This window comes from Lygodium microphyllum, chromosome 7 (assembly GCF_053477565.2).
Source record: "Lygodium microphyllum isolate KBCC chromosome 7, Lygodium_microphyllum_v1.1.10, whole genome shotgun sequence".
Taxonomy (NCBI): domain Eukaryota; kingdom Viridiplantae; phylum Streptophyta; class Polypodiopsida; order Schizaeales; family Lygodiaceae; genus Lygodium; species Lygodium microphyllum.
This window is the reverse complement of record NC_141141.1, coordinates 86,638-99,721: the sequence shown is the minus strand read 5'-3', so window position 1 is coordinate 99,721 and position 13,084 is coordinate 86,638. Positions and strand designations below refer to the sequence as shown.

At 38.2% G+C, this 13,084-nt stretch overlaps 1 protein-coding gene across 13 annotated transcripts; it reads left to right on the top strand.

The window, feature by feature from the left end:
- Window positions 1-6,505: 6,505 nt before the first annotated feature.
- LOC148033113 (uncharacterized) lies at window positions 6,506-11,516 on the top strand. 13 transcript variants are annotated; one of them, XM_087680832.1, is made up of 8 exons: window positions 6,507-7,374; window positions 7,850-7,893; window positions 8,059-8,222; window positions 8,304-8,409; window positions 8,482-8,651; window positions 8,749-9,016; window positions 9,252-9,337; window positions 10,155-11,423. In XM_087680832.1, the coding sequence occupies exons 1-7, from the start codon at window positions 6,845-6,847 to the stop codon at window positions 9,299-9,301; spliced, it is 1,332 nt and encodes a 443-aa protein (XP_087536958.1). In that variant the 5' UTR covers window positions 6,507-6,844; the 3' UTR covers window positions 9,302-9,337; window positions 10,155-11,423. The 13 variants fall into 13 exon arrangements, 10 of the variants coding, with proteins under 10 accessions (XP_087536965.1, XP_087536964.1, XP_087536966.1 ...); XM_087680835.1 differs by lacking the exon at window positions 9,252-9,337 and having other exon boundaries at window positions 10,155-10,245; window positions 10,386-10,655; XM_087680834.1 differs by lacking the exon at window positions 9,252-9,337 and having other exon boundaries at window positions 10,155-10,245; window positions 10,328-10,655.
- Window positions 11,517-13,084: the final 1,568 nt, after the last annotated feature.

Here is a 13,084-nt window from a genome sequence, read left to right as displayed (position 1 = left end):
ATCAATGTTGTGTATAGCTTCTATGAAAACATGGTGGAAGCATGGGGCAAAAGTTCTATCACGCATCACATGGTGTATACTAAGTTAATATTTTAAAAGTGTATGAATTATATAAATTGTTAAGCATATATTTACTTGTGTGTTACATGTGCCTTTGTATCATATCCTTGAGGCCCATGGGGCATAATCTATAGAAAAGGGAAGCATTGGAGTTTCCTCCACACAAAGGGTGGAAAATTCACATGGGATAGTGCGTGGTGCATACCAAAGAAAAATCGATCATGGTGGAGGGGTGAATGGCAGCAAACCAATGATCCAATTGCTATCTTGGTGATAGATGATCATAGTAGCAGATGAAGCTCAACTCTTGTAGAAGAGAGCAAGTGAAAATATTGATGAATCAGTTGTAGATGTGATTGAATCACTTTCTGTTACTAAAAGAATGTGTTATAATGCCTCAAGTTCCAAAGAAAACCATGCCAGGTGGCTAGAGGCAAGGCTTTGAGAAGGCAGCAAATGGGTTCAAAAATAGCTAAGATAATAAGATAAAGAATATATCTAGTATGAAATCAGTTCATTGTTTAAGAGAGAAAGAGAGAGTGTATCTATGCGAATGAGTCTTAAAGTTTAAGCACCATATAAGAGGGTTTCACTTTCTATCTTATTCATTGAGATTTCAAGTTTCTTGCTATGTAGGAAATATGGCTAGGTCTAAGGTAGCCACGAAGAAGCTTCCCCTCAAAGCCCCATATCATGTTCATCTCTATGGAGTATTTACTAACTTAGATATAGTCTTAGACAATGACACTTTATAGTCTATGAACGGACCACCCCCTTCTCAACCTAACCCAGCTTTCTCAAGCTACTCGAGAGGGGTCCTCCTTAGCATCCCCACAAGAAATGCGAGTGGAAGCTAGGTACAATGGCCCTGAGAGAAATTAAGAACGATCAATACTCTTTTGATCTCATCATTTGAAGGCAAGTTTCTCAAGACATGTTTCCAAGATTGTGCAAGACTTCTACCACATAGAAAGCACGATGTGGTTTTTGGCACAGGGTCAGGATATACCTAATTGGTTCATAAAAGAATGTATTCATGCTCTGTAGTGTTCTAAAGAGGCCTTTTTGGTAAACTTGATAATGACTGATGCTTAATGTTGTGCAATATATATGAAGCACATCACTATAACTCCCAAGGACTTTCAACTTGTAAGAAATTTTCAAGTAGTGAGGCATGCGTTTGTTCCAATGGAATGTATATAGTTTGTAATGCTTTCTTTTTTGAATACTTTTCTCCTTGTACATTAGACACGTGACTATATCCCAATGCAAAACTATTGTACTCGCCTAAAAATATTAATTAAGTTTTTACTTTGATCTTTCACTCTCAACTTTACAGTTTTTGCTAGCAATGTCAATTTCAATAGGAAAAACATGTGAAAATTTGCTATTTCTCATTGCATACTTTACTCTTGATACCTCTGTATAGTCTGTGTAATGCAAAGTTTCTAAGGGCTAGTAATCGCAATATTCATTTCTTGATTATCAATCCATCCATAATTTTGGTATAAGATAATTTTAAAAATACCAAAATATATCGAAATGTGACAAAAATTCACATGTACACTCGTAGATGGCCAAGAGCCCTCTTTTTTGGGCAAAAAATAAGCCAAGAGATCCCTTGTCCGAAGTTTGTCTGTAGCTAGCTATAATTCATTATTCTTCTCATTTTCACACATCTTGCTTTCATTACTTCCTCCATTCTCACATCCCCAATCTTTGTCTCTCCTCCATCCCGCTCTCCTCAAGCTTGCATGGCACACACCAAGCAAGCCGCTCATCGTTTGTCCGGAGATGAAGCCAACAAGAACTCCCATTCATTCCTTAGCTTTTTCATTGGCGAACACTAGGAACCAACTTCTATTAAAAATAAAAGTTCATTCTTTGCTTCAAAATTGATACGCTTTCCCTTCAGCTCTTCCTCCAAGAGAAGTAGATGTGACACTTTTGCAAGCTCACCTAATGTAACGAGCACAACATTGCTCCCCCATGTGCTTGGTCGAATAGGTAGAGAAGCTTTGATCACTTCACTAGGACCACCTTCTCCAAGCTAGATATCGAAGGTATTGCTTGAAAAGGTTCAAATTTGGTCAGGGCCCTAATTTTCATGATTATTTCCTCTTCTCATGGTGATCACTCCTTGTGGAACTCTAGCAAGTTGGCAACAATGCTGCCAATGTACTCATTTAGAGCTAAATCCTTATGTTGATTTGTATGCCTAGATCCTCCTTGCCTCAATGCAAAGTCATCTAAAACATAATATATTGAATGACGTGGGTAAATCAAACAACATGATTCATAATTGACCTAGAGTTATTGGAATGTGGCAATAGATATAAATGAGTATGTACTAAATCCTAAATAATAACCATCTTAGGTCTTGACAAGTGATCATCAATATGTTGTACAAATCAACATGGCATTAAGAGATGTTTATACTTTTGTAAACATACACAAACATTGATATCGAAACACATATAGGTATGTACATTGATAGAAAGATTTGCATTATAATAAATAGGAGTCTGATCTGACTCAATACACTACATAAAAATGTAAGTATTAAAGAGTAGTCAATACAAGGATGGCAACCACATGTCATGCAAATCTAAATAGGCACATTGGATTTACACCTAAGATATTCTATGACTTAGTATATTATGAATTATATAGATGATATGATACAAGAGTTTCATGGATCATAGCTAATTGGCATGGAGATTTAAATGGATACATTGGACCAACAAATCAAAGGATTTTTGAACCTCAAATTCCATCCATATCTTCCAACACAAAGGAACCACTCACCACAACAAAATAGTTGATTGAGAGTTATGTTTTTCACTTAAACCTTGCATAATACTTGCATGTCACAAAAACATAGCACTTTAATAACAACCAAAATAACTAATTATTCATGATTTCTTGCAATATAAAAGAGAATTTACCTATAAGGTAGAATATTTGCACTACTTTGTTGATTGCAATACCAACAATAGATTTGAACCTTATGATTATCAAAACTTGTTGAAATCATAGATATGAGAAAACTATCAGTAAATTATTCAATTGATGAATCCCTTTTTACAAAAAATATCTAAATAGTTGCACAAATAAAAGTAACACAAAATTGGGTGGATTTGCTTATAAGTTGATTTGTTAAAGATAAGATTGAATAATTACTAATCAAAACCTAGGGCTACAAAATCTTTGCTCTACCTTGTGTTAAGTATTGCAACAACAATCAATATGAAAGTTAGAAGTAGCACCAAACCCTATTGTAAAGATAATAGAAAATGAAAATATAGAGAGGAAGAAAGAGAGTGTGTATGAGTGAGTGGGAGAGAGAAAGTAATGAGCATCTATCCAATCTTGCCCAAATTGATATTTACAAAAAGACAATAGGAAGAGCTGGTATTTAATGAAGGTATACTAAAAAAATAGTAGAAAGAGGAAACACAGAGAGAGACAAAGAGAGAGGAAGAGAAAGATGAGAACTTATGCAAACTCATCCTTCATAGAGAGATCAACACCTTCATCTCTTGCTCCAAATGAACTCTATAAGGAAACAACAACAATTAGAACTAGTGTCAGACACTAGTCTCCAAATTGAACCATGGAAAAAAGATGGGAAAGTCCCCATGCACAGGCCCACCGCATGAGGATTGACATTAAGGTCTATTGAAAACACAATAGAAAAGAGAAACAGCACACACACACACACACACACACACACACACACACACACAGATGAGCATTTGTGCCTCCTGCCCAAAACAACAATAATAGTATGAAACGATATCAAACCCTATTGAAAAAATAGCAAATAAGAGAAAACTCAAAGAGAGATGGGTACTTGTGTTTTGCCTAGATTTTGGAGGTGCAAAAAGAAGAAAGTGTAAAGGTAAGTAGAACCCTCAAAATCCTAATTACTCTTGCTAGAGAGCTTTAATGGAGATGAAAATTCACCAAAATGGAGAAGAGAGAGAAAGTAGGCTATTGCAAAACTTTTGGGTATTGATTTTGTGAGAAGAAAAAAAAGAAAAATTGAAAGTTGAAAATTTTTTCAAAAAAGGGGGTGTGGGAGAATACAAGGTGAGAGAAACTCAAATTTTGTGTACTATTCATTTTCCCTTTTTAAAATCTCATGCTACCCCTTTTTTTAAATCAAAAACCTAAGATTTGGAGAGAGAAAATTCACCCTCCATGGATGTCAACGTCTAGCCTTCCTATCCAAAGGTCCACATCTTAAACTATGTTATTTTTAAGGGCTCATTTTTTAGTCTAAATTTTTCATAATGTAGGGGATATATTACTCCTCAGTAGCTCTTCGACTAGCTTATCATTAGAGAAAGATTCCTAAACTCTCAAATAAATCCCCCATACTATAGAGTGTTTCCCTAAATTTCCATAGTATATAGAAATTTCCAAATTTTCCATGTTATACAGAGTTGGTCATCATAGTCAATAGAGGCACACTGAGTTGTCACAACACTACATTTAGATATGCATTGTAAAGGCCTATCATATCATTGATCCTCCTTTGGTGATGATGGAATCCATCTATAGTGTCTCGCACTCTTCTACAAGTGATCACATCAAATATGGATAATGACAATATGCCCGATATTGGTCACTATTGTGGCCAACTATGTGTGTAGTATCTTACACTCTCTTATAGGTGATCATCAAACATGAATAAGGACAATGCAGTTGCCATTAATCATTGTTGTGGCTAATTATATGTGTAGATTCTTGCACCATCTTATAAATTTCCATGGCCAATATACGATAATTGAAGGCATTTGAAAAAGTGGTAAAGCTTCAATTGTAAACAAGGATGCTTACCATACGCATAGGATAGGAAGTTTTGGGGGGGGGGGGGGGGGGGGGGCGGGGGGGGAATGCGAAACACATGCCACCAACAATGAGCCAAAGTTCCCCATGCTCCACAATATATGGTGAAAAGATCAAACCCAACTACCCTATGTTTTGCAATAGTAAAATCTAAAGTCATTGTTTTAAGTGTCAATATGCCAAAGTTGTGCCTAGTACATTGAAAATGCTAGGTGATTAAAAGAAAATAAGTGATTTTGAACCTCAACTTGGATAAGGAGAAAAAGAACCTTAGAAAATGGGTGGACTGAAATAATCCCACAAATGTAAGGATTGTATGCATGTTGAAGATACACCCAAAGAAGAGATCATGCATGAGGAGCAAAAAGAATGAAGCAAAGAAGTTGAGATAATGAATAAGAGAAGAGAGGATGTAGTCAAAAGCTATTATGAGATGTGGCAAGGCAAGCGGGTATTGCAATGATTACTTCAAAATATAGCTAGAAGTCGGAACTTGGGAGGAGTTAGTTAGGATAACTTTCCCTTCTCTGAAAGCTTTTGGGCTTTTATTTGTGGTTGGGACAATGTGTGTGTGTGTGTGTGTGTGTGTGTGTGTGTGAGAGAGAGAGAGAGAGAGAGAGAGAGAGAGAGAGAGAGAGAGAGAGAGAGAGAGAGAGAGAGAGAGAGAGAGAGAGAGAGAGAGAGTCACTAGTTTGTCTTGAAACTAATATGGACACATGAGATTAGCTCACGTGAACTTTGTGAAAGATTTAATGTACAATATCATGTAGAGAGGGGTCTTTTTGGTAAGGCCCATCTTCACTAAAAGGCACCACAAGAACTGCAATGTATGTTATCTTCTTTTCCTTGCAATGAAAATAGAAGTTTTCACTTCTTCTTTATTGAATGTAGTATTGAATATTCAGCTTGTTATTGTATGCAATTCCCCAAAAAGGAACATAACATGCATGATACATGTCAACTATTGAAAGAAAGAAATAATGTAAGCAAAAAATAAGGGCATAATAACTAGTACTTACCTTGATTTGAATGTTTTGAGAAACTCTCAATATCTCTAACCATACTATAACATATGCCTTAAAATTGACCCATAGATTTTTATGATAGTGCAAGGCCTTCAAGAAAGATCAAACATGGATGGTTATTATGATAGATCAAGAGCCTCCTGCCAATAGAGGAGAACATGTCATTGATAGGCCCAACATGCTTTGCTTTGTTCTTAAATTGGGGAAGTCCTAAAACAAACTAACATCACTCAAAAGGGGCCAATCTCTTTTTCAGCCCCCTTACCCTAGTAGGTGGGTGGGGTGGAAGGGTTGGAGCGACAAGCAGTACATAGGCATGGACATGGTGAGTTACTAGTAGGTAGGCATTGGTATTGTGGGTAGGTTGGAGGTGTTAGTGTGGTAGGTGTAGGCAACACTGTGTGGGTGTGGTGGGTTGACAATGGTTGCAAATGGATGACTAACAGACACAAATGAGTGGGTGGCCTAGGTGACAGATGTGCGTGTGCACACACACACACAAAATTGGGAGAGTGAAAAAGGGGAGGGGGAATCCTAACATCTTAAACTCCAATTTGCGGGGAAGGAAGAAGCAAGAGTGGCTTGATAACCTTCATTCTCTTAGCAGCTTTCATGCGTCTATGGAGGAAGTACAGCCTTCAAACATCCAACCGGATAAGGCTCTCCGAAAGCTTAATCGTGACATTTTTGTTCGTTTGGTTTAAAAACCTTCTTTTGAAGTAGGTGAGACCGCGTTGAACCTCGTATCACGCAAGGTGCGACGGGTCTCCAACGTTCCCCAAATCTAAGGCGTGGCGGGCTAAGTATGGTGTGAACGGACGAATGAATCATTGTGAATTGGCAGACCACAGCGCACACTACAGAACAGAGCGTATCGAGCGTCTCTTTTGATCGAAAAAATCATGTCCCCCGCAACGCGCAGGACAAGAAAGGCTGCGGCTGAGGCGGCCGCCGCTAACAAGCAGGAAGAGGAGGAGAAGCAGCCCTTAGTAGCAGCAACTCCTACTGGTATGATGGATGCAAACATCCCACAGGAAGCACACCATCAGGTCGATTCTGACGATAAGAACGGCGCACAGGAAGAGTTAGAAGCAGCAATAGGCATGGAAACAGAGGCGGATGCGGTTCAGTTGGACCTCGAAGAAGAAGATGATGACGAAGAAGGAGGAGGAGGAGGAGAAGAGGACGAAGAAGAAGAAGAAAAAGAAGAAGTAGAAAAACAGGACGAGGAACAAAAGCTAGACGAAGATGCAATGGAAGTCCAAGCAGCCGCAGCATCAGGAGAAGAACTAGAGCACGAAGAAGAAAGGCAGGAAGGTGGACCCAACGTCAATTCTGGTACAGAGGCGCAGGCGGAACTTGGGAACGAGACAGAGGCAGTTGGAGGCAAGGATGAAAGGACTGGAGATATGGCTGCAACGAGCCCCACTGGGTCAGTCTTTGTGTGTGTGTGTGTGATATATGTATATATATATACACACGTATTTAAAGAGGCCAAAATGGCCTGTGAAACCCAACGGATACATTGTGATGATTCTAATATATACGCCACCTAGTTGGAGCTAAAATGCTCAAACCGATAAAACCATGCTGGACTACTCTAGATCTACAATCGTGATAGTCAATTTGCCAGGTACATGCACAAATAACTCAGGAGAGAGCATGACTGCTTTTTTTTTTTGTGTGCGTGTTTTTTTGGCTAGCGGGTGCATGCGTTAATATTTGGGTAGATAGATTTTACCGATGCTCATCAGATGGGAGTGATTGTTGAGAAGCACTTGGGAGTTCTATCCCACTGTTTTTAACTCTGGTCTCTACACTTGGGTGCTAAGTTTATAAATTCAGTCTATCAAATTGACTCTGGTTTCATTAAAAGTTGGTGTGACAGAAACTAACTTTTCTCTCAGGGGCAAGATTTTTATTGGTGGTCTTACATGGGACACTACCACAGGTATACCTTGAGGCTTTTTGTTAGTTTCTTTTGTGTTATGGTTTTCCCTGTCACCAATGCATCTACACAATTCCATACAAACCCAAACTTGAGTAATTGGCCATGTATATGGATTGTCCAAATTTTAGTCCAGTGATTCAAGTGCTTCTATTTCTACTACTTTAGAGATGCTTCTGGATCACTTCAAGAAGTATGGAGATATTACTGATTCGGTAATAATGAAGAATCGGAAGACTGGTCATCCGAGGGGCTTTGGCTTTGTTACATTTGCAGACCCGTCTGTCTGCGACCAGGTCTTGGCAGATACCCATGTCATTGATGGTAGGACGGTAAGAACATCTGCAAGGTTATAACTTTACAAGCTGGAAGAGTTGTATATCATTTGGCTTGTTGCTGAGTATGTGTAGCAGGTCGAGGCCAAGCAAACTGTACCCCGAGAGAACATGCCTGCAGTTAGCAAGGGTCCAAAGACCAAGAAAATCTTTGTTGGAGGTCTGACAACCTCAATGACAGAAGGTAAGTCTTATTTAGTGGTATCTGAGCTGGTCAAATCATATGTATAAATCCTGTTGTTGTGATATTGTACAGAGGAGCTCAAAGGTTATTTCTCCAAGTTTGGAAAGGTTATTGAACACCAGATAATGCAAGATCACAGCACAGGACGCTCTCGAGGCTTTGGGTTTGTGACCTTTGAGAGTGAGCAAGTCGTTGAAGGAATTTTGACAGAAGGGCATATGCATGAGCTCGGTGGGAAGCAGGTATTGTATTATTGGGTTGCTAGGTTGAGATTGTGTCTGCTTAAGTTGGACATGAGAAATTCTTGTAAAATGCCATGAATTGTGCTTTTATGTTCAGGTTGAGATTGAAAAAGCAGAACCCAAAAGGGCCACTCAGGAACCTCTCACTCGGCGGGGTGTTAAGGGTAATAGTGGCTATTCCTTTGGCAGAGGAGATGGTTATAGCCCCAACATGGGCTTTTATGGGTCTTTTAATGGAGGCTATAACAGCAGGGCTGGTGGTAGGGCTGGAGGCTATCCCTACAGTGGTGCATATAGTTATGGTGGTGTGTATGCGGGAGGCCCATATGGCTATGGCGACTTTGATGATGCTTATGGTCGTTCAGGTTATGGTTACCCCAGCTATGATTCCAGTTATGGTTATGGTTATGCTAGCAGCTATGGTAGTGCTAGTGGTCGAGGTTATGGCGGTAGTAGTGTTCGTTATCATCCATATGGAAGATAATCTGTTTAGAGTCTCTTTGCACATTCCATCTGTGCCTTGTATGAGAGACGAGTGAATGGAGTTCTTTCAAGTTTAGGTCTTCAATAGCTTCAAAACACTTGGTCTTCTTTTTGCAGCAAATGTGTTTCAAGAGCGATTATGTCAAGTTGGGCAAGTTGGGCAGTAATGAGATTTTACACACATCTAGTGTTCTACTTATCAGGTGGGTAGAGTTGTAGTTACTAAAACTCATGGAGTACTCATTTATAGAGGTTCGTTTCATATCATCTTAATGTGGATTGTTGGCTAGGGTTGATTGTTTCATATGTTGGAGCTTGAGATATTAGTCAGGTCATTAAGCTCAGAGTACCATGGAACTGTTTGTGGATGAATTTAACCTGGTTCAATTCTTTCCAAAATTCAGCGGTTTTAAGTCCTTACGAACTGCTGAGTAGTAGGTATAAAGGAGTAGAGTACATTGTACCACTATATTGGTGGTGGTTGTAATTCCGATGGTGTTTGAAGCTTGAAAGTTTAGGCTCTATGACATCATTTATTTAGAGTCCCGTTTGTAGCATTTTGTTTTTTTGGAAATTGGTGTTGCCAAGTGCATGGCCTCCTGTAGCAGTTTTCATACTTCAAACAATTTGGGTGAGATTTGGTTGGTTGAGAGAGAGTTTCAGCTTGTAGTGAGTGTGTGTTTTCAAGCAGTCCTTTTCTTGGGTTCTTTCATATCATGGAATGTGTATGGTTGTTATTATGGTCAGAAAATGTACCCCCCTTGGCTTGATACACGTAACTAGCAACTATATTGCCAACTCCCACCAGATAGAGCTACCCTTGAAAGTGGCATCATCAGGTAATTTGTGAACCAAACTTTGTCATTTGAATGTGGCAAAATCTTGCATTTTTAAACTTAATTAGTTTCAAGCAGTTATGCTTTTTTAAAAATCACTTAGCCAGGATCATGATACTTGACATTTGTAAACAGATAACTTTACATGGTACTTGTTCGCATTCATGACCAATTTGTTAAACAGGTAGTTGGGAACTGCACGCATTATTGGTTGGCATTCCTGATTGATCAAGATGGTTGATGTCCTCTGAAGTCAGAGCCATCCATTAACCAAGGTAAAGTACTTATTTGGGGATTTGTTTTGAAGGAATTATTTAGACGTATGAGCAAAAGAGGTGACATGCCATAAATTTACAGATGTGGAATTTGTAGAATTTATTCTCACTGGCCTACATAGTTATGGGTGTAGCTGCAGACTCCTGCCTTGGGTACCCAGATATTCCTGTCATTTGAGAAGTGATAGAAGCATTATCTCAGCTTTAGCTAGTTCATGAAGTTCGCCATTCCTCTTGCTAGCCGAATGTGTTCTCTAATCAATGTAAAGACTTTTGCTGTAAGCTTGGAACCCATGCATGAAGCTACTGCTAGTTCATGCATCTAGCGTCCGGGCTTCAATTTACTATAGCATGCTCTCCTTAAAGCTTCTATCATTGATGTGTGGTTTTAGATCTGTTGATAAGTCATCAAAGTAAAAGACTGTCCAGTTTTGTTGTCATTAAAACTAAGTTTGGGTGTGTATATTCAGATTCAGAAACAGTGAAATGAATTAAAAGTAGTATGTTTGTTGAGGTGCACGAAAGGCTCTGCAAAATGAGGGTTACTTGGAAGATATATTAAGTTGGCAGTGGTAGGACGGCTGATTTATAATGTATGGGTTGTCAGACATACCGATACGTGTGTAGTGCTGCTGTGCATGGACGCTAGTAGTAGTGTTTAAGCATAGTGAGAGAAGAGCATGTGGTATGTGGTGTCCAGGCATCCCAGTACTTATGGTGCTGTTGCATAATGGAGGCAAGTAGTAATGTTGAGGTATACTGAGAGGAGAGAGTATGCTGCTAGTTGTCAAGGCTGTGAATTGTGCTGTTGTAGCTATGCGAGGATGAACTGCAGCGGCAGTTCAGCTGAAAGATAATGCAATCAAACTGACCTTAACTTCTTATAGCCTTTTTCTGATTGTGTTTTGAGATACCTGATTGCTGATCTTTGGTTGTGTTTTAATCGTTGTGGGAGAAAAGCTTGGTGATAGTAACCAAGGTTGTAGTATTTCTAGATGAAGGTGATGTACTTCTGTAGAGACAATGCCTGAAGCATTTTTAGCAGATTCCAAGGCGTTTTCAATGAAAATTGAATATTTAAATCTTCAAAGTGGTTGCTTGTGCAAAGTATTCAAGGCACAAGATATGGAATATGTGAAAGTAAGAGGTGTAATGGAGGGCTTACTCAAGTTTACAAGGAGTGTAAAAGGGTAGCTATCAGTTGCTCATCCTTTTCATGTATTTGAGGTGCCATTTTAAGCTTCAAGACCTTAATTAATGTGGGAACATGGAATAGGGATATGTTTTTGGCCAAAAAAGGTTTCAAAATCATGAGGGCATGTCCAATTTGAATGGGCACTTGTGGTAGGGTTAAAAGGGGTGCTTTTTAACAATGTCTTCTCATTACAAAGAGAGAAAGAAAAGAAAAAAACATAGAGAGGATGAAGAATGCCTTTATAGGGTTCTTGTGATGATCTCCTTCTCTTGAATCATCACCAGATACTTTTGATTATATATTCAGGGTCTACTCTCCTTTCTCTTTGTGATGATACTATTCACGTGGGTTGTTTTGAAGGAATGAGAAATTAACAAATTTAGGCTCTCTTTCCTCTCATGTCCCACATACATAATGTTAATTCTTATGAGAGAAGGGGAAAGGGGAGTAAGGGTGAGATAGGGAAGTGATGCGACAAAGGATGATTGCGAGTCGATGTTGGAGCATTGTGGAGTTCTATGAAGTGCGTTAGTAGTCATTGTAGGTGGTAGTGGTATTGGTATGCACACAAGGCGACAAGTAGGTCACGATATATAAACGATTTTTAGATAAGGTTGTTAGTTTTCATAGCAAATGAAATGAAATTGAAAAGTTTTAGGAGAAATAGGAATATGGATACTTAATTTTTAGTACATTATATTTGTTTTTCATTTTTGAACTTTTATTGAATAAATGGTAAAAATTTAAGAAAAATGAAACAAAGAAAAATAAAAAATAAAAGTATAAAAAATAAAATGAAAATGAAAATATAATAGTATTTTATATATGAAACAAAAAATTATTAAAACAAGCATTTGCGTGCTTAAAGAAGGCATTTTGATGGTACATGAGTAGTTTTGTTGTTGTTCGTAGTAGTATGTTAAAGAAATTTGTGTTAAAAATCAAAGGATAGTTATTGAAAGCATTGATTCTTTGTTGCATATCATGAATAGGTTGATCTTATGTCATCATTTTCGTGTATTTAAGGTGTCATTTTATGTTTCAAGTCCTTAATTTATGTGGAAATTTGGAATAGGGATATGTTTATGGCCAAAAAAGGTTTCAAAATCATGAGAATATTTCAATTTGAATGGGCACTTGTGGTAGGGTTAAAAGGGGTGCTTTTTAAAAATGTGTCTTATCGCTATAAAGAGGGAGAGAAAAGAAAAAAACATATAAAAGATGAAAAATGCCTTTATAGGCTTCTTATGATGATCGCCTCTTGAATCATCATAATCAGACACTTTTGATCATATATTCAGAGTCTACTCTCCTTTCTCTTCGTGATGATACTATTCACGTGGGTGGTTTTGAAGAAATGAGAAATCAAAAAATTTAGGCTCTCTCTCCTAGTGTCCCACCTACATAATTCTTATGAGAGAAGGGGAAAGGGGAGTAAGGGTGAGACATGGAAGTAATGTGATAAAGGATGATTGTGAAGCGATGGAGGAGCATTGTGGAGTTCTATTAAGTGCACTAGCAGTCATTGATGCACACGAGGCAACAAGTAGGTCATGATATATAAGCGATTTTTAGATAATGTCATTACTTTTTATAGCAAATGAAATGAAATTGAAAAATTGTTTTAGGAGAAAAAAAAATATG

What these genes read in the sequence shown, in the direction of transcription:
- LOC148033113 (XM_087680830.1), top strand. Translation starts at nt 6,845, where the DNA reads ATGTCCCCCGCAACGCGCAGGACAAGAAAGGCTGCGGCTGAGGCGGCC. An exon ending in TACATGGGACACTACCACAG is followed by an intron (nt 7,894 to 8,058) that starts GTATACCTTGAG and finishes CTACTACTTTAG; the next exon opens with AGATGCTTCTGGATCACTTC. An exon ending in ATGAGCTCGGTGGGAAGCAG is followed by an intron (nt 8,652 to 8,748) that starts GTATTGTATTAT and finishes TTTTATGTTCAG; the next exon opens with GTTGAGATTGAAAAAGCAGA.